Source organism: Staurois parvus, unplaced genomic scaffold (assembly GCF_062004578.1).
Source record: "Staurois parvus isolate SC_StPar_1 unplaced genomic scaffold, SC_StPar_1.0 ptg001058l, whole genome shotgun sequence".
In the NCBI taxonomy this organism is placed as follows: domain Eukaryota; kingdom Metazoa; phylum Chordata; class Amphibia; order Anura; family Ranidae; genus Staurois; species Staurois parvus.
Window position 1 is genome coordinate 561,831 of NW_028318854.1, and position 21,314 is coordinate 583,144.

Genomic DNA, 21,314 nt, shown 5'->3' on the forward strand with positions numbered 1-21,314 from the left:
GGGTAAATCCTCTGGAGGGCAAGCGGTTAATTATGAGGTCATGGATGGTTGGTGGGTGCAATATATTGGCATATGGTGGTGGAGTACAGAGGGTCTGCATGAAGCAACCTATTGGGCACTAGAAGATTATGCAGTTTCTCATCCACAGTTTGGTGTGGGACTTTTGTTTTTGGACATGCTGATTTATAACACTTTGGTTGGCTCTGAGGAAGAGGTTGTGTCCTCGAAACGCGTTAGGCAGTTGGTCATCCAGGGTTCCATCGTATGGACTCAGATGTTGTTTGGATCATACATCTTGTTCAGTTTGACATGCCTGTGTTATTATATCCATTGTGAGTATGATACCTATTTTTGTTTCTTTAATAAATTATTTTAAACGATAATGCACTAGGTCGGTACGCCATTTTTCCGTTTCTCCATTTGTATCCAGTGTATTCGGACCACCCCAGTCTGTTGAGGGCAGCAAGCAGTGCATATTCCAGAAAATTCCAGAACATTCCTATTGGGTCTACTGAGTCCTTTCCTAGCACAGGAGTAAAGTGTTTGTTGTGTTGGATTATGTTTTTTTATGTTATATTATAGCCGGTATATTGTGTGTTTAGAATGCATGTGACCCGCCAGACCTTGCTTTAATAGGCTAGGTTCACATATGTGTGGAATCCGCACAAAAATCCGTGCAGCCGCACCACCCGCACAGAAGAATGCGGACGCGCGGGCAGATGCCATTAATTCTAATGGCACGCCACCCGCACTTGAAATCGCAGACGTACTGAGGTCCCTGTGCGGGCTGCGTTTTCAGAAGAAGTGCAAGAACTTCTTCCCTGCGTGTCACGGGAGTCAATTCAAATGAATGGGCTCTCATGCCTGCGTAAACCGCGGCCCGCAGGAACGCAGATATGTGAACCGGGGGTTAATCTTTTTCTTGCTGACATTTAATAGAAGCCTACATTTGTACCGACCAAGCTGGTATCCGGCTATACTCCCAGTCCCAAAGCTCACGTATAATCGAACGGTCCAAGCATACGAGTCTCCGGAGCCATCAAAGATTGCATGTAAATGTTCGACCGCGATCTACGACCAGCTGGAGACCTGAAAGGGTTAAAAAGAAAAAAAACCCCACATAAACATGTAATGAACATTAAAGGATCAGCGCGTAGGGCGTATTCCCTGAGAGTGCTGAGGACACCGCCAGCCCTGCCTGTCTCACATACTCTGGGAGTCATGCACAGGCTGTGCGGTCATCCAGTGTCACGCGGGGAGGAGGCTCAGCAACAAGCTGATGTGACGCTGCCAGCCCCCACCAGGGGAAGACCCTCTGCCAGCCTGGAGGAGGACAACCCATACAGCTGGCTCTATACTAGACACCAGCAGCCATCACACCCGGATTATCCAGCTTCCTGCTTCCTTCTGTGACTCAGCTGTGCACCTGACACCCACAACAACACCCTGCTCACCACTACACCATCCCACAGTATAGACAGCCATCCAGGGCTGAGCACACCCACACAGCCTCTGCTAGGCACTCCCCTACAGCCTGACATTCACTCCCTCTGTCACTTGCAGCCAAGTCCCCCTCCAGCACAGATCAGGCAGCCAATGTATGGGGAGCACCATGAGAAGTGACAATCCGGGACACCAGAGGACAGGCTCATCTCTGCACACTGAACACTGCTGCAGGGGAGAGGTGCTCTAAGAAGGGGGACAGGCACAGCTGCTTCTTACCTGTGCATGCTGGAAGGGATCATACAGGTAGGAGCCCTGATCACTGATGGACTCAGCCTCACCTGTCCTGACATTTCATTGATCAGCTGTGCCGCAACCACTTACCTGCACTCATGGCTACTGGAGAGGTTCGCTACTGCTCAAGGTTCCCCTACCTGTGCCTGAAGTTTACCCTCATCGCATACAGCACCATTTTCTGGGTGAGTTGTGGGGACACTGGCTGGATTATTGTTTAAAAAAAGAAAAATATTGTGAGAAATTTAAATCAATTTAAAAAATATATATATTTATATATGTATGTGTGTGTATATATATATATATAATATTATTTTTTTTTTATTATTATTATTATTAATTTATTTTTGTTTGTTTGTTTAAATAGTAGAAAAGAAAAGGAGTAAATTAGAGATACATTTGGAAGATGCCCGAGTACATTTGTATGTAGTGGCTGAATGGTTAGCACTTCCACCTGGCAGTACTAGGGCCATTGGTTCAAATCACAGCCAAGGCACCTCCTGCCTGGAGTTTGCATGTTCTCCCTGTGCCTGCGTGGGTTTCCTCCGGGTACTCCGGTTTCCTCCCACACTCCAAAGACATGCTGGTAGGTGAGTTGGTTCCTGTCTAAATTGTCCCTAGTATGTGTATGTATGAATGTGAGTTAGGGACCTTAGATTGTACACCCCTTGAGGGTCAGGGACTGATATGAATGTACAATATATATGTAAAGCGCTGCGCAAAATTTACAGCGCTATATAAGTACCTGAAATAAATAAATATATATAATGTGTGCAAGCAAATGTACTCGGGCAAATTCCAAATTTATCTCTAATTTACTCCTGCTTCTTTGTTTTTGTACTGTTTACAAAAAAAAAAAATAATAATACGTGTATGTGTGTATATGGGGTGTGTAATCAAAACTGTTTAGAAAACAATACCACATGCTCAGGGGTGTATTTACTACAAGGCATTTGCCTAGAGCGGCATGTTTCAGGGGGGCAGCGCTGACCCCCTGAAAGAAGGGATGGAAGAAGGGGGACACACAGCACAGGGACCAGGTGGGATCTGCGAGAGGCTGTGGGCTGCTTGATGGTGTATGCAAAGCCTGACTCTTGTTCCCGGGGACTTCCGGAACTGTGAAGCTGAGTGTCAATCCCCCGGGGTGGGGGATTGCCAGTGTATGGGGGGGACAGTGGTAGTGGAAGGCTCTCTCTGGGGGTGGGGGGGGCTGGGGTGTTGTTGGTCAATGTCAGGCTCTCTTCATGGGGGAGGGAGGTGTTGGTCGTAGTCAGGGTCTCTCCGTGAAGGGGGGGGGTAATTTTTGTGTTGCCTAGGGCAGCACAAAACCTAAATTCACTACTACCCATGCTGTAGGTTTATCCAAGGGCTGGTTCACACCACGAAAAAACACACTCCAGATCCATTCCAGATGCGTGTCTAACATGTTTTTGGTGCATTTTGTTGTGTTTTTGGATACATTGCCACTCGTTCACACTGGAATGCGGTACAGGAGAGCCGTGTTCCCGTGCGGTTTCCCGAACCGCATTCCAACCGCAATACCCTTGCAATCTGCTGCATCGGCCAGTTAAAGTTATTGACACACCAAACGCAGGTCGCAAACGCACTGCGTTTGCCTGCACCAAACCGCATGGTACAGAGTATCATGTGATGCGGTTGCCGTTCGATTAATGAAAGTAGTGCATGCGTTACATTTAGTGCGGTGCGATTTCATCCTATTCAAATAAATTGCCATGAAATCACACCACATAGACCTGCATATGAATCGCACAGAAACGCATAGCATGTTCCTGTGCGATTCATTTCAGGGCATAGTGTGAACCGGCCCTTCCAGATGCTTTTCTTTTTTCGTGTTTTTTTTTTTTTTTTTTTGCTGTACTGGGGTTTAGTGCATTTCTGATGCGTTCTGCATTTTACATCTTTCCAGTACAGGAACAACACGAGTATGTTTTACTTTTTTTTCCTTGGACCGGAACACCCTGGAATTGATCTCGCTGGTGTTAACTATGCCATTGTAAACCATATAACCTACCTTCCATGCGGTTTTTTTTTTTGGATGCAGAAAAAAACATGCCATGGACTGCATGTGGTGTGGATTGGCCCAAACTGCACACAAAGTTGATGTACTTATGTGTTCTGGTGGTGTGCATCTGTACAAAATCCTGCTTCCTGCAACTTGCCTGCTACAAGGGTGACTTTGAGGGCTGGTTCACACCACATGCAGTCCAGTGCTTGCTTCTTTTTTTTTCTGCAACAAAAACGCATGGTTAGTAGGTTTTATGGTTTCCAATAGCATTGTTCACATCAGTGCACTAGTTCAGTGAGTTCCAGTTCAAGAAAAAGTAGAACATGCTGCATGTTTTCTGCACTGAATTTTAGTGGACCGCAATAAAATGCATCAAAAATGTGCATGTCCTTCTTAAGGGCCAGTTCACACAACATGCAGCCCTTTGTAGGTGTTTTTTTTTTTTTTCTGCAACAAAAACGCATTGATAGCAGGTAACATGGATTCCAGTGGTATAGTTCACACTAGTACGTTCCAGAAAAGAAAGTAGAACATGCTGCATTTTTTCTGCACTGTACTGGAATGCAGTAAAACACATAAAAAACGCACATGTCCTTATTTAAGTTGAAAAAGAGAGGGGGAAAAAAATGAACTGGAATGCATAAACGCACTGGAACACGTCACAAATATGCATACAGAAACGCATCTGGAACGCATCTCGACTGCGTTTTTTCTATGGTGTGAACCGGCTCTTGAGGTGAAGAAAAAGAGGGGGAGGGAAAAGGCACCGGAGTGCATCTGAAATGTACCAGAAATTAATCTGGATTACATTTCTATGATATGAACTGGCCCCAACACCCCTGTCTCACTGGGTGCGACTTGGCATGCGATTCGCATGCCATGTGACTTGCAAATTGTATGCCAAGTCGCACCCTATTGTCCGCAATTGCAGTTTCTAACGTGATACATGCACTACTTTTCTAACGTGATACATGCACTACTTTTCTAACGTGATACATGCACTACTTTTCTAACGTGATACATGCACTACTTTTCTAACGTGATACATGCACTACTTTTCTAACGTGATACATGCACTACTTTTCGTGTGATTTGCATAGACATCTGTGTCAAATGTCTTGCAAATCTCACCTGAAATTGGCATGTCCCCCGACTTTGAAATCATGCGACTTCAGTGTCAGTTGCACAAAGTCGGGCTTGTTGTGATGGGGGTGTTGGCCCCGGTTCACACTAGAACACAGTGTGGGAAACCTGTTTCCCACAAATGCACTGTCCTAGCAATCTGCAGTGAGTATTGGTGCAATGTTTTACACCCCAACTGCAGGTTTATCACAAAAGTCCAAAAGTCGTGCATGCAGGTCTTTTTTGACCATGTGACTTCCCTGCAGTTCCCACACCTGTACAGGGGCTGAGATGCGGGGGTGCCATTCAGAATCAACGACAGCTCCGCACATCTTGTAGGAGCAGGGCGATTTGATTGCGGGCGCCAGATTTCCTGCAACTAGACTGCGGGAAAGTGTGAACCAGACCTAAGTTTTGTTTTTTTTGTTTTTTTGGGGGGGGGATTCTTTTTTTTTTTTTTTTTTTCTTTTCTCTTGTTATCTGGTATAATGTAGGACCAGCAGTCCTGCATTGTGAGGATACCAGTGGCTCACCTACACTCAGCCCAGAGCGTCCGATGGGAAGAGTTACACGTGGGCTGCCAGAGGAGCAAAGCCTCCTTCACATGGGGTGTACTACAGGGTCCGCTCACGTGATGACCATGTTTACCTGCATGGGGATGCACAATGTTCTGTGCAGGCAGTCCCATTGATATCTATTGGGATGCAGCAGCTGCATGGACACAGCCATTGCTCCCAATTTGACATCTGAATGCAGGCAGTGTCCATTCATGGCCATTCACCTGTATGGATGTCAAATAGAGGGCAGCAGATGTGTCTGTGCAGCTGCTGCATCCCATTTGATATGAATGAGACTGCCTGGAACACCTGTGCATCCCTGTGCGGGTATACCCCAGCGTGCGCTGTAGTTCCCCTGTGTGAACAAGGCCTAGAACTGCATATAGAGCCACACTATGCAGAATGAGCATTTAACCTGTGCAGTGCGGGGGAGGCCTCATTGCAAGAACAGTTTTAATTTGTCCCCGAAGTTCAAATTCGTATCTGAAGCATATTGCTTTGTGGTGTGAATAGGCCCTACGGGAAGCCGCTGAACATTTAGGCCCCTTTCACTCGGGCGTTCCATTTTTTCCAAGAAAAAAAGGATCAGTTCACATTAGTTTGTCATCCGTTTACATCTGGTTTTTGTTCGTTTACATCCATTTTTTCTCCGTTCCATTTTTGTTAATGGAAGAAAAATAGGGTTTTCTTCCTTTTAAAAAAACGGATGTTAACAGATGCAGACATTAACCGCTTCCCGTCTGCCCTATAGCAGAAATACTGCTAAAGGGCGGCACGGGTGCGCAAAATCGCATATATATATATGTGATTTCGCATTTCCAGGTAGGAGGCATGCACCCTACTCGCACCGCCATTCGCGGCCACGGCTGTCAATCACTGGGTCCCGGCCAGTGATTGCCGAGGATCTCTGACGGGGAGGAGAACTGTTTGTAAACAAAGCAGTACTCCTCCCTGTCAGGTTGTGCACACTGTCAGCTTCCTGTCAGTGTGTCATTGTTTGTTGTGTGTGTTGTGTTTTTTTTTTTTTTTTTTGCACTGATCACTGTCAGTTCAACCCCCCCCGTGTCAGAATGCCCACCGCAGTCCCGCTATAAGTCGCTGATCGCCGCCATTACTGGTAAATTAAAAAAAAGAAATACCAGTGTATACCGCCATTTGTAAACGCTGTAATACATGTAGCAGAATACATTTCGTCCTAAATTCATGACGAAATTTGTTTTTTGTTTTCTTTTACCGGACATGTTTAATAGCAAAAAGTCAAAAATATTGTCTTTTTTTTTTTTTCCTCAAAATTTAATAAAAAAATCAAAAATGCACAGGTGATCAAATACCACCGAAAGAAATCTCAATTCATGTGGGGGGGGGGGGGGAGGACATAAATTTAATTTAGGTGCAGTGTTGCATGACCGTGCAATTGTCAGTTAAATTAACGCAGCGCCGTAACACAAAAAATGGCCTGGTAAATCCTCAGGAGGGCAAGTGGTTAACAGATGTAAACAGATGATCATCCGTTTACATCCGCTAGTCAATAGAAATGTATGGGTGTCTGTTTTTATCAAGGGACAGATGAAAATCAGACATACAGAACGCCCGTGTGAAAGGAGCCTTATTGATAGGTGACACAAGTAGCATGTGGTGGTGATGAATTGCCAACAATTAGAGCACTGTTTGATTTTTTTATTTTTTTTGGTATATTCACACAGGGGGCCAGGGGCAGATCGTTTGCTATATTCAGAAAAACACTGGTTCTGGATGCCACACTGCTCTGGCTGATTAGCTGCGCCAGTTTGTGTGCAGCCAAAACTCCACAGAAATGATGACCCTGGACACACATTGGCTGCATCCGACCAATCAGAGGTTCTGTTCACATATCAACGCTCAGATGATTGGTTGCATGCCGAGGCGGTGCTGTCCATTGATTTGTGCAGAGTACGAATTTGACAGCCTCCGCTCCCCACTCACAATGTGTGCTGGCAGCATTTTCAACCTGCTGTAACCCCATGAACCCCGCACTTGTGCACCCCCAAGAACCTCATGCATTGCACATAGTTGCAGGGCGCTTGGAGAGCACCCCATTTCACTAGATATAATTCCTGCCAAAGCAAAGATGCAAAACATCACTGGTATGGCATGTCTACAACCCCAGCAACTGCTTCTGCAGCTAAAAGGGCAGCATCTGGGGGTTGGTAAAAACAAAGCTTAACTGCAGGGTTTTGCCACCCACCTGAACACTAACCTACAGATGCTTATGGCTGTACACATGTTGTGCTTAGTAGTTGCAGCAAAATTTAAACAGTCTGCTGTTGTTGGTGGGCGAAGCTGACACTAAATGCTTCTAATGCAGTTCCATTGGACTATGCTGGCACCTCCAGTACTGAATGTAATGGCAAGTGGTGCTGGGATATGCTGAAGGGTCTATTGATGCTGGCTGCTGGGGAGGTCTGTTGTTGCTGGTGGGGTGGGGGCTTATGTTGCTGGGGTCAATTGTGGCTGGAAGGGATCTATTGCTGCTGGCAGATCTATTGTTTGTTGCTGGTGTGCTATTTTGTTGCTGGGGTCTATTGCTGCTGGCAGATCTATTGTTGCTGATGGGGGTCTATTGTTTGCTGCTGGCAGATCTATTGCTTGCTGGGGGGTCTATTGTTGCTGGTGTGCTATTTTAGTGCTGGGGTCTATTGTTACTTGCTGCTGGCAGATCTATTGTTTTTGCTGAGGGTCTATCGTTTACTGCTGGCGGATCTATTGCTTGCTGCTGGGGGTCTATTGTTGCTGGTGTGCTATTTTAGTGCTGGGTCTATTGTTACTGGCTGCTGGCAGATCTATTGTTGCTGCTGTGGTCTATTGTTTGCTGCTGGCAAATCTATTGCTTGCTGCTGGTGGGGGGTCTATTGTTGCTGGTGTGCTATTTTAGTGCTGGGGTCTAGTGTTGCTGGCAGCTCTATTGTTGCTGATGTGTTATTTTGTTGCAGGGGTCTATTGTTGCTGGGGGGGAGTCTATTTTACTGCTTTTCTGGCTATCGATAACAAATTCTATACAAATTACTTGGCACCACAAAATGATAATTTACTTTATATTCTCTAAAAGTGGCGGGATAGTGGGTGAAACCAAGGGACGGTGCTCAGAGGTGGGTAGGGGTCAGAGACAATAAGTGGCTCAGAAGGGGAGAGTTCCTGCACCTATTCTCTAAGGGGGGGGGGAGCCCTGCCTATAACTGCACATCAACAAATAATCGCACATCCTTGTCTAAAGAAGAACTAAACCTGGGGGAAAGAGATTTGCTGTACCCCCTGTCCTGGTCAGTGGGTAGTAATTGGGGACATGCGCAGTGCTGAGGGCTCTCAGGGCCCACCATAAATTTGTACAGCGTGCAGGCGGTGTCTACAACCACTGGCAACAATCTACGTATTCTTACTGGTGGCTGCCCTTTGCCACTGCTAAGCTGTATGAATGTAGCCTAAAGCTATCAGCCCTGTTCAGTTCATCTGTGAACTACAGAACACCTCTACCCTATGTTATGAAGATGTAAATGGGGGGGGTGTTCTGTAGTCCTAACACACTTCCTTTTCTAGGGTGACAATGCTGCTCCCCCAGATACAAAACCGTGAGAGACTGTTGCCACTCTAGGACAGGAAGTGTTTAGAGATGAGCGAATCGAAGTATCCGAAGTGGAATTCGAGTCGAATATCGGAAAAATTTCGATTCGTGCCGAATCCGAAAAACAGCCTAATTCGGACGCGCGAATCGAAATTTTTCAGAAAATGGCGGCTGACATGTGCGGCGACGGAGCGGGGATGTCGGGGAAGGCGCGCAGACAAGGCGCGCTGCCCCATAATGCATTCCTCAACGACATGTGATCGCATCAGCCAATCAGCAGCCAGCCAGCCAGCACTGTGTAATGGTCGAGGTATATATAGCGGCCATTTTGGAAATCTTCATTTGCCTGCAGTCATTGAACAGAGGCAGACCGCTCTGTACTAGGGACAGGGACAGAGTTAGGGCCACAGAAACGAGAATTGGGGACAGAGAGAAGTTACTTAGGGACAGAGAACCATTACTCAGGGACACAGACTTGTTAATGAGGGCCACAGAATCGTTATTTAGGGACAAAGAAACGCTAGTTAGGGCCACAGAATTCATACTCAGGGACAGACAGAATTGTTACTCAGTGCCAGAGAATTGTTACTTAGGGCCACAGAAACGTTATTAGGGCCACAGAATTTTTACTCAGGGACAGACAGAATTGTTACTGAGTGCCAGAGAATTGTTACTCAGGGACAGACAGAATTGTTACTGAGTGCCAGAGAATTCTTACTCAGGGCCACAGAATTCATTCTCAGGGACAGACAGAATTGTTACTCAGGGACAGACAGAATTGTTACTGAGTGCCAGAGAATTGTTACTCAGGGACAGACAGAATTGTTACTGAGTGCCAGAGAATTGTTACTCAGGGACAGACAGAATTGTTACTGAGTGCCAGAGAATTGTTACTCAGGGACAGACAGAATTGTTACTGAGTGCCAGAGAATTGTTACTCGCACAGACACAAAATTGTTACTTGCACAGACACAGAATTGTTACTCGCACAGACACAGAATTGTTACTCAGGGCCACAGAATTCATACTCAGGGACAGACAGAATTGTTACTGAGTGCCAGAGAATTGTTACTCAGGGACAGACAGAATTGTTACTGAGTGCCAGAGAATTCTTACTCAGGGACAGACAGAATTGTTACTGAGTGCCAGAGAATTGTTACTCTCACAGACACAAAATTGTTACTTGCACAGACACAGAATTGTTACTCGCACAGAGACAGAATTGTTACTCAGGGCCACAGAATTCATACTCAGGGACAGACAGAATTGTTACTGAGTGCCAGAGAATTGTTACTCAGGGACAGACAGAATTGTTACTGAGTGCCAGAGAATTGTTACTCTCACAGACACAAAATTGTTACTTGCACAGACACAGAATTGTTACTTGCACAGACACACAATTGTTACTCAGGGCCACAGAATTCATACTCAGGGACAGACAGAATTGTTACTGAGTGCCAGAGAATTCTTACTCAGGGCCACAGAATTCATACTCAGGGACAGACAGAATTGTTACTCAGGGACAGACAGAATTGTTACTGAGTGCCAGAGAATTGTTACTCAGGGACAGACAGAATTGTTACTGAGTGCCAGAGAATTCTTACTCAGGGACAGACAGAATTGTTACTGAGTGCCAGAGAATTGTTACTCTCACAGACACAAAATTGTTACTTGCACAGACACAGAATTGTTACTCGCACAGAGACAGAATTGTTACTCAGGGCCACAGAATTCATACTCAGGGACAGACAGAATTGTTACTGAGTGCCAGAGAATTGTTACTCAGGGACAGACAGAATTGTTACTGAGTGCCAGAGAATTGTTACTCTCACAGACACAAAATTGTTACTTGCACAGACACAGAATTGTTACTTGCACAGACACACAATTGTTACTCAGGGCCACAGAATTCATACTCAGGGACAGACAGAATTGTTACTGAGTGCCAGAGAATTCTTACTCAGGGCCACAGAATTCATACTCAGGGACAGACAGAATTGTTACTCAGGGACAGACAGAATTGTTACTGAGTGCCAGAGAATTGTTACTCAGGGACAGACAGAATTGTTACTGAGTGCCAGAGAATTCTTACTCAGGGACAGACAGAATTGTTACTGAGTGCCAGAGAATTGTTACTCTCACAGACACAAAATTGTTACTTGCACAGACACAGAATTGTTACTCGCACAGAGACAGAATTGTTACTCAGGGCCACAGAATTCATACTCAGGGACAGACAGAATTGTTACTGAGTGCCAGAGAATTGTTACTCAGGGACAGACAGAATTGTTACTGAGTGCCAGAGAATTGTTACTCTCACAGACACAAAATTGTTACTTGCACAGACACAGAATTGTTACTTGCACAGACACACAATTGTTACTCAGGGCCACAGAATTCATACTCAGGGACAGACAGAATTGTTACTGAGTGCCAGAGAATTCTTACTCAGGGCCACAGAATTCATACTCAGGGACAGACAGAATTGTTACTCAGGGACAGACAGAATTGTTACTGAGTGCCAGAGAATTGTTACTCAGGGACAGACAGAATTGTTACTGAGTGCCAGAGAATTCTTACTCAGGGACAGACAGAATTGTTACTGAGTGCCAGAGAATTGTTACTCTCACAGACACAAAATTGTTACTTGCACAGACACAGAATTGTTACTCGCACAGAGACAGAATTGTTACTCAGGGCCACAGAATTCATACTCAGGGACAGACAGAATTGTTACTGAGTGCCAGAGAATTGTTACTCAGGGACAGACAGAATTGTTACTGAGTGCCAGAGAATTGTTACTCTCACAGACACAAAATTGTTACTTGCACAGACACAGAATTGTTACTTGCACAGACACACAATTGTTACTCAGGGCCACAGAATTCATACTCAGGGACAGACAGAATTGTTACTGAGTGCCAGAGAATTGTTACTCAGGGACAGACAGAATTGTTACTGAGTGCCAGAGAATTGTTACTCTCACAGACACAAAATTGTTACTTGCACAGACACAGAATTGTTACTCGCACAGAGACAGAATTGTTACTCAGGGCCACAGAATTCATACTCAGGGACAGACAGAATTGTTACTGAGTGCCAGAGAATTGTTACTCGCACAGACACAAAATTGTTACTTGCACAGACACAGAATTGTTACTCGCGCAGACACAGAATTGTTACTCAGGGCCACAGAATTCATACTCAGGGACAGACAGAATTGTTACTGAGTGCCAGAGAATTGTTACTCAGGGACAGACAGAATTGTTACTGAGTGCCAGAGAATTGTTACTCAGGGACAGACAGAATTGTTACTGAGTGCCAGAGAATTGTTACTCAGGGACAGACAGAATTGTTACTGAGTGCCAGAGAATTGTTACTCAGGGACAGACAGAATTGTTACTGAGTGCCAGAGAATTGTTACTCAGGGACAGACAGAATTGTTACTGAGTGCCAGAGAATTGTTACTCAGGGACAGACAGAATTGTTACTGAGTGCCAGAGAATTGTTACTCGCACAGACACAAAATTGTTACTTGCACAGACACAGAATTGTTACTCGCACAGACACAGAATTGTTACTCGCACAGACACAGAATTGTTACTCAGGGCCACAGAATTCATACTCAGGGACAGACAGAATTGTTACTGCGTGCCAGAGAATTGTTACTCAGGGACACCTAATCGTTGAATTAAATAGTATGTCAGACAACATGCAGAGGAGTGGCAGAGGAGGCAATGTTTTAGGAGCGAGCAGACGTGGCAGCAGAGGAAGGGGTCGAGGCAGCAGTATTCGCAGCCAGAGGCCAGTGCTCCCGGTGTCATCCAGCGGTCGTGTCTCCACCGACAACCCTGCCGTCATTGATTGGTTGGCTCGGTCGTCTTCCTCTTCCCAGGTCACCTCTGACACCTACAGCCAACGGTCGGTGGGTACGTCAGACACAACCGTTAGTTGGCATGGCCCGGGACCAAGCCCACTGAAATCACGTGTCCTCTACCTGCCCCTGTCCTTTGCTGTTCCCTCACCAAGCGAAGTATCGCATGCTGTGGGCTCAGCCCCACTGTACAGTGAGGAAGAGCTAACAGAGGGCGGTCAGGAACGGGGGGAGACATCGGCCTTTTCAGCAGCCAAGCGAACAAGTACTGGCGAGGAGAGTGGCTCGGTAGCCGGTCTAGAGACAGGTCTGTCTCCTGACCCAGACGCAGCCGAGGGGGCTAGTAGTGAGGCGGAGACCCTACTTGATGATGAGGAGGTTGATCGCACTTGGCAGCCTCGTCGTCATCAGGCAATTTCTTCCGCATCATCAGGAGAAGAGGGTGGCAGCTTGGCAGCGAGCAAAACAGTCGGTGGGTTGCCCAGGAGACAGCAGCAGGGTCGCATCAGTGTCAGTGGAGCCAAACGTCCACGGAGTAGAGCACCAGCTCCACTGCAGCCTACCACCACGGCCAGTAGTGGTGCCGGTGCGCACGGAGGAAGTAGCAGTCAGCCAGTGAAGAGTAGCGGGGGCAAAGTTTCCTACTCGGTGGTGTGGCAATTTTTCCTCAAGCCGCCCGAGGAAGTAAACGTAGCCGTATGTCGACTATGTGGCCAGAAATGCAAGCGTGGCCAGGGGGCCCATGTTGGGACTACAGCGTTGCGTCAGCATATGCAGCGTCACCATTCGGTGGCCTGGGAAAACCGTGATAAACATACGGCGGTTCTGCCTGCCCCAGCCCCCGCTCCATCACCCGCTCCGTTACTTGCTCCGTCACCCGACGTCGTCAATCGCCCTCTATCAGCCAGTCAAGGCTCCAACACCTCTGCTGAGGGGAGTTGTCGCTCATTGGCATCTTCCGCTCGTTCAGATGCTCCTTCTCCTGCTACTCCTCTTCTCGGATTCCGTCAACAGTCTTTCTTGGAATCCGTATCCAAGAGACAACAGTTTGCGAGCACGCACCCGACGGTGCAAAAGCTGAACGTCCTCCTGTCCAAGTTGCTGGTGCTGCAGTCCCTCCCTTTCCAACTGGTGGACTCAGCACCTTTCCGAGAAATGATGGCTTGTGCCGCGCCGCGGTGGAGAGTGCCAAGCCGTCATTTCTTTGCCCAAAAGGCAGTGCCAGCCCTGCATTCACATGTAGAAGAGATGGTGGGCCAGTCTTTGAGCATGTCGGTCTCTGCCAAAGTGCACGGCAGCGCCGACGTGTGGAGCTGTAACTACGGTCAGGGACAGTACATGTCATTTACGGCCCACTGGGTGAACGTGGTGCCGGCACAGCCGCACCAGCAACTTGGACAGGTCACGACGCTTTTGCCTCCACGTTTGCACGTCCTTGGTCCAGCAAGCATGTCCGCCTCTACCACCTCTTTTTCCGCCGTGTCCTCAGCCGCCACCCCCGTGCCAAGTCCCATTACCCGACCGGCATATCACATGTGCAGGGCGCAACGGTGTCACGCTGTGCTGCACCTGGTATGCCTTGGCGAACGTAGTCACACAGGGGAGGAACTGCTGAGTGTAATGAACAGAGAAATCGACAGATGGCTGTCTCCGCGCAAACTAAAAATCGGAACCATGTTGACTGACAACGGAAAGAACATGGTGTCTGCTCTGCGTCAAGGAAGGTTGTGCCATGCGCCATGCATGGCTCACGTGTTCAATCTGGTTGTCAAGCGGTTCCTAAAATCCACCATCCCACTGCAAGACATCCTTAAAATGTCACGTAAACTGTGCATGCATTTCAGCCATTCCTACACCGCAAAGAACACCCTCATTGAGCTGCAGCGGCAGAACGGAATTCCACAGCATCGCCTGATCTGCGACGTTGCAACAAGGTGGAATTCAACCCTACACATGTTAGACCGCCTTTACGAGCAGCGAAAGGCCATCACCGATTTCCTGATGTTACAAGCGGATAAAGGTACTCCCCTGTGTAACTTAGATGTCAGCCATTGGCAGCTCATGCGTGACACCTGCCGCTTGCTCAGGCCCTTTGAGGAGGCCACGCTATTCGTGAGTCGGCAGGACTATGGGATGAACGACGTCATTCCTCTGTTGCACGTCCTGGAACAAATGCTGTTAACAATGGCTGGTCAGGGTGCGGTAGACGTGGCGCACAGATCTCAACGCCACATGACCCCTGTGGGGGCAGGACAGGAAGAAGAGGAGGAGGTAGAGGAGGACATTTGTGCTCAGGAATTATTGAGTGAAATGGGTGGTTTTTCCACTCAGCGGACAGGAGTGGAGGAGCAGGAGCATCTGGTAGAGGAGGAGGAGGAGGAGACAGAGGACCCAGACGCACCGTGGCAGTATGCTGTGGAGATGGAGGCAGGGAGTCCCTCGCATTCCTTGGCACAAATGGCCCATAGCATGCTCGGTTGCTTGCGTAGCGACAGCCGAATAATAACCATCAGACAGAGGGATGACTTTTGGCTGTCCACCTTGTTGGACCCTCGCTACCGGTCCAAAATGGTGGCCTTTTTCACACCTGCTGAGAGGGAGGCCAAAATTACGTACTATAAAAACCACCTATGTAGTCAGTTGGTCTCTGCCTTTGTGCGCCATCGTCCATCCTCAGACACTGTGGGCCCTGTGCGCTCGCGTTCCGCTGGCATGGCAGCAGGGGAGGGGTGGGGTGGTAGGAGCAGTGGCAGCTCCACCAGCAGCGGCTGCCTCAGTCTGCAGTCGATGATGAGTAGCTTTCTTCACCAGCGCAGTGAGGAAACTACTAACCAGCCGCAGCAGCAGCAGCAGCATCAGGTGGACCTGGAGCAGGAGCTCAAACAACAGGCTTGGGCCTACTTGGACAGCACCCTGCCAACCGAGGTAGACAATCCCCTTGACTACTGGGCAACGAAACTTGACCTTTGGCCCCAACTAGCTGAATTTGCCCTTGAAAGGCTGTCATGCCCGGCCAGTAGCGTGGCATCGGAGCGCGTGTTTAGTGCGGCAGGAGGTATTGTAACTCCGCGGAGGACACGACTGTCCACCCAAAGTGTGGAGAGACTCACGTTTGTGAAAATGAATCAGGCGTGGATTAGTCTGGATTTCAAACCACCAGTTCCTGACACAACTGACTAAATCCGCCATGAATCATGCCTCAAACATGTGCCACTTTCAGGTCTCCTCACACTGCTGGTGTGTTGAATTTTTTGACATAGGGTGCTGGCAGATTACGGGCCTCCTATAGCTGCTGCCAGGCCCCTAATCTGCCATAGGCCCCTATATACCACCTCCTCCTGCTGCTGCCAGGTCCAGAGTCTCTCATGGGTCCCTGTACGGCCTCCCATTGCTGCTGTCTCCATCGCCACACTCTGCTGCCATGTGCCACTTTCAGGTCTCTTCACACTGCTGGTGTGTTAAATTTTTTGACATAGGGTGCAGGCAGATTACGGGCCTCACATAGCTGCTGCCAGGCCCCTAATCTGCCATGGGCCCCTATATACCACCTCCTCCTGCTGCTGCCAGGTCCAGAGTCTCTCATGGGTCCCTGTACGGCCTCCCATTGCTGCTGTCTCCATCGCCACACTCTGCTGCCATGTGCCACTTTCAGGTCTCTTCACACTGCTGGTGTGTTAAATTTTTTGACATAGGGTGCTGCAAGATAACGGGCCTCACATAGCTGCTGCCAGGCCCCTAATCAGCCATGGGCCCCTATACCGCCTCCTCCTGCTGCTGCCAGGTCCAGAGTCTCTCATGCCATGTGCCACTTTCAGGTCTCTTCACACTGCTGGTGTGTTAAATTTTTTGACATAGGGTGCTGGCAGATTACGGGCCTCACATAGCTGCTGCCAGGCCCCTAATCTGCCATGGGCCCCTATATACCGCCTCCTCATGCTGCTGCCAAGTCTAGAGTCTCTCATGGGTCCCTGTACGGCCTCCCATTGCTGCTGTCTCCATCGCCACACTCTGCTGCCATGTGCCACTTTCAGGTCTCTTCACACTGCTGGTGTGTTAAATTTTTTGACATAGGGTGCAGGCAGATTACGGGCCTCCTATAGCTGCTGCCAGGCCCCTAATCTGCCATAGGCCCCTATATACCACCTCCTCCTGCTGCTGCCAGGTCCAGAGTCTCTCATGGGTCCCTGTACGGCCTCCCATTGCTGCTGTCTCCATCGCCACACTCTGCTGCCATGTGCCACTTTCAGGTCTCTTCACACTGCTGGTGTGTTAAATTTTTTGACATAGGGTGCAGGCAGATTACGGGCCTCACATAGCTGCTGCCAGGCCCCTAATCTGCCATGGGCCCCTATATACCACCTCCTCCTGCTGCTGCCAGGTCCAGAGTCTCTCATGGGTCCCTGTACGGCCTCCCATTGCTGCTGTCTCCATCGCCACACTCTGCTGCCATGTGCCACTTTCAGGTCTCTTCACACTGCTGGTGTGTTAAATTTTTTGACATAGGGTGCTGCAAGATAACGGGCCTCACATAGCTGCTGCCAGGCCCCTAATCAGCCATGGGCCCCTATACCGCCTCCTCCTGCTGCTGCCAGGTCCAGAGTCTCTCATGCCATGTGCCACTTTCAGGTCTCTTCACACTGCTGGTGTGTTAAATTTTTTGACATAGGGTGCTGGCAGATTACGGGCCTCACATAGCTGCTGCCAGGCCCCTAATCTGCCATGGGCCCCTATATACCGCCTCCTCATGCTGCTGCCAAGTCTAGAGTCTCTCATGGGTCCCTGTACGGCCTCCCATTGCTGCTGTCTCCATCGCCACACTCTGCTGCCATGTGCCACTTTCAGGTCTCTTCACACTGCTGGTGTGTTAAATTTTTTGACATAGGGTGCAGGCAGATTACGGGCCTCACATAGCTGCTGCCAGGCCCCTAATCTGCCATGGGCCCCTATATACCGCCTCCTCATGCTGCTGCCAAGTCTAGAGTCTCTCATGGGTCCCTGTACGGCCTCCCATTGCTGCTGTCTCCATCGCCACACTCTGCTGCCATGTGCCACTTTCAGGTCTCTTCACACTGCTGGTGTGTTTAATTTTTTGACATAGGGTGCAGGCAGATTACGGGCCTCACATAGCTGCTGCCAGGCCCCTAATCTGCCATGGGCCCCTATATACCGCCTCCTCATGCTGCTGCCAAGTCTAGAGTCTCTCATGGGTCCCTGTACGGCCTCCCATTGCTGCTGTCTCCATCGCCACACTCTGCTGCCATGTGCCACTTTCAGGTCTCTTCACACTGCTGGTGTGTTAAATTTTTTGACATAGGGTGCAGGCAGATTACGGGCCTCACATAGCTGCTGCCAGGCCCCTAATCTGCCATGGGCCCCTATATACCGCCTCCTCATGCTGCTGCCAAGTCTAGAGTCTCTCATGGGTCCCTGTACGGCCTCCCATTGCTGCTGTCTCCATCGCCACACTCTGCTGCCATGTGCCACTTTCAGGTCTCTTCACACTGCTGGTGTGTTTAATTTTTTGACATAGGGTGCAGGCAGATTACGGGCCTCACATAGCTGCTGCCAGGCCCCTAATCTGCCATGGGCCCCTATATACCGCCTCCTCATGCTGCTGCCAAGTCCAGAGTCTGTCATGGTCCCTGTACGGCCTCCCATTGCTGCTGTCTCCATCGCCACACTCTGCTGCCATGTGCCACTTTCAGGTCTCTTCACACTGCTGGTGTGTTAAATTTTTTGACATAGGGTGCAGGCAGATTACGGGCCTCACATAGCTGCTGCCAGGCCCCTAATCTGCCAAGGGCCCCTATATACCGCCTCCTCATGCTGCTGCCAAGTCCAGAGTCTGTCATGGTCCCTGTACGGCCTCCCATTGCTGCTGTCTCCATCGCCACACTCTGCTGCCATGTGCCACTTTCAGGTCTCTTCACACTGCTGGTGTGTTTAATTTTTTGACATAGGGTGCAGGCAGATTACGGGCCTCACATAGCTGCTGCCAGGCCCCTAATCTGCCATGGGCCCCTATATACCGCCTCCTCATGCTGCTGCCAAGTCTAGAGTCTCTCATGGGTCCCTGTACGGCCTCCCATTGCTGCTGTCTCCATCGCCACACTCTGCTGCCATGTGCCACTTTCAGGTCTCTTCACACTGCTGGTGTGTTTAATTTTTTGACATAGGGTGCAGGCAGATTACGGGCCTCACATAGCTGCTGCCAGGCCCCTAATCTGCCATGGGCCCCTATATACCGCCTCCTCATGCTGCTGCCAGGTCCAGAGTCTCTCATGGGTCCCTGTACGGCCTCCCATTGCTGCTTTCTCCATCGCCACACTCTGCCATGTGCCACTTTCAGGTCTCCTCACACACTGCTGGTGTGTTGAATTTTTTGACATAGGGTGCTGGCAGATTACGGGCCTCACATAGCTGCTGCCAGGCCCCTAATCTGCCATGGGCCCCTATATACCGCCTCCTCATGCTGCTGCCAAGTCCAGAGTCTGTCATGGTCCCTGTACGGCCTCCCATTGCTGCTGTCTCCATCGCCACACTCTGCTGCCATGTGCCACTTTCAGGTCTCTTCACACTGCTGGTGTGTTAAATTTTTTGACATAGGGTGCAGGCAGATTACGGGCCTCACATAGCTGCTGCCAGGCCCCTAATCTGCCATGGGCCCCTATATACCGCCTCCTCATGCTGCTGCCAAGTCCAGAGTCTCTCATGGTCCCTGTACGGCCTCCCATTGCTGCTGTCTCCATCGCCACACTCTGCTGCCATGTGCCACTTTCAGGTCTCTTCACACTGCTGGTGTGTTAAATTTTTTGACATAGGGTGCAGGCAGATTACGGGCCTCACATAGCTGCTGCCAGGCCCCTAATCTGCCATGGGCCCCTATATACCGCCTCCTCATGCTGCTGCCAAGTCCAGAGTCTGTCATGGTCCCTGTACGGCCTCCCATTGCTGCTGTCTCCATCGCCACACTCTGCTGCCATGTGCCACTTTCAGGTCTCTTCACACTGCTGGTGTGTTTAATTTTTTGACATAGGGTGCAGGCAGATTACGGGCCTCACATAGCTGCTGCCAGGCCCCTAATCTGCCATGGGCCCCTATATACCGCCTCCTCATGCTGCTGCCAGGTCCAGAGTCTCTCATGGGTCCCTGTACGGCCTCCCATTGCTGCTTTCTCCATCGCCACACTCTGCCATGTGCCACTTTCAGGTCTCCTCACACACTGCTGGTGTGTTGAATTTTTTGACATAGGGTGCTGGCAGATTACGGGCCTCACATAGCTGCTGCCAGGCCCCTAATCTGCCATGGGCCCCTATATACCGCCTCCTCATGCTGCTGCCAAGTCCAGAGTCTGTCATGGTCCCTGTACGGCCTCCCATTGCTGCTGTCTCCATCGCCACACTCTGCTGCCATGTGCCACTTTCAGGTCTCTTCACACTGCTGGTGTGTTAAATTTTTTGACATAGGGTGCAGGCAGATTACGGGCCTCACATAGCTGCTGCCAGGCCCCTAATCTGCCATGGGCCCCTATATACCGCCTCCTCATGCTGCTGCCAAGTCCAGAGTCTGTCATGGTCCCTGTACGGCCTCCCATTGCTGCTGTCTCCATCGCCACACTCTGCCATGTGCCACTTTCAGGTCTCCTCACACTGCTGGTGTGTTGAATTTTTTGACATAGGGTGCTGGCAGATTACGGGCCTCCTATAGCTGCTGCCAGGCCCCTAATCTGCCATGGGCCCCTATATACCGCCTCCTCATGCTGCTGCCAAGTTCAGAGTCTGTCATGGGTCCCTGTACGGCCTCCCATTGCTGCTGTCTCCATCGCCACACTCTGCCATGTGCCACTTTCAGGTCTCCTCACACTGCTGGTGTGTTGAATTTTTTGACATAGGGTGCTGGCAGATTACGGGCCTCCTATAGCTGCTGCCAGGCCCCTAATCTGCCATAAGCCCCTATATACCGCCTCCTCATGCTGCTGCCAAGTCCAGAGTCTGTCATGGGTCCCTGTACGGCCTCCCATTGCTGCTGTCTCCATCGCCACACTCTGCCATGTGCCACTTTCAGGTCTCCTCACACACTGCTGGTGTGTTGAATTTTTTGACATAGGGTGCTGGCAGATTACGGGCCTCCTATAGCTGCTGCCAGGCCCCTAATCTGCCGTAGGCCCCTATATACCGCCTCCTCATGCTGCTGCCAGGTCCAGAGTCTCTCATGGGTCCCTGTACGGCCTCCCATTGCTGCTGTCTCCATCGCCACACTCTGCCATGTGCCACTTTCAGGTCTCCTCACACTGCTGGTGTGTTCCATTTTTTGTCATAGGGTGCTGGCAGATTATGGGCCTCCCATAACTGCTGCCAGGCCCCTAATCTGCCATGGGCCCCTATACCGACTCCTCATGCTGTG

At 49.5% G+C, this 21,314-nt stretch overlaps 1 protein-coding gene across 1 annotated transcript in view; it reads left to right on the plus strand.

Moving 5' to 3' along the window:
- The first annotated feature begins 1,275 nt into the window (after positions 1 to 1,275).
- Positions 1,276 to 21,314, plus strand: part of TSPAN15 (tetraspanin 15) — a 76,887-nt gene continuing 56,848 nt past the window's right edge. The window contains exon 1 of the mRNA XM_089658196.1: positions 1,276 to 1,922. Within this exon, the coding sequence (XP_089514322.1) occupies positions 1,836 to 1,922 (87 nt within the window). The 5' untranslated portion in view covers positions 1,276 to 1,835. The remainder of the gene's footprint in view (positions 1,923 to 21,314) is intronic.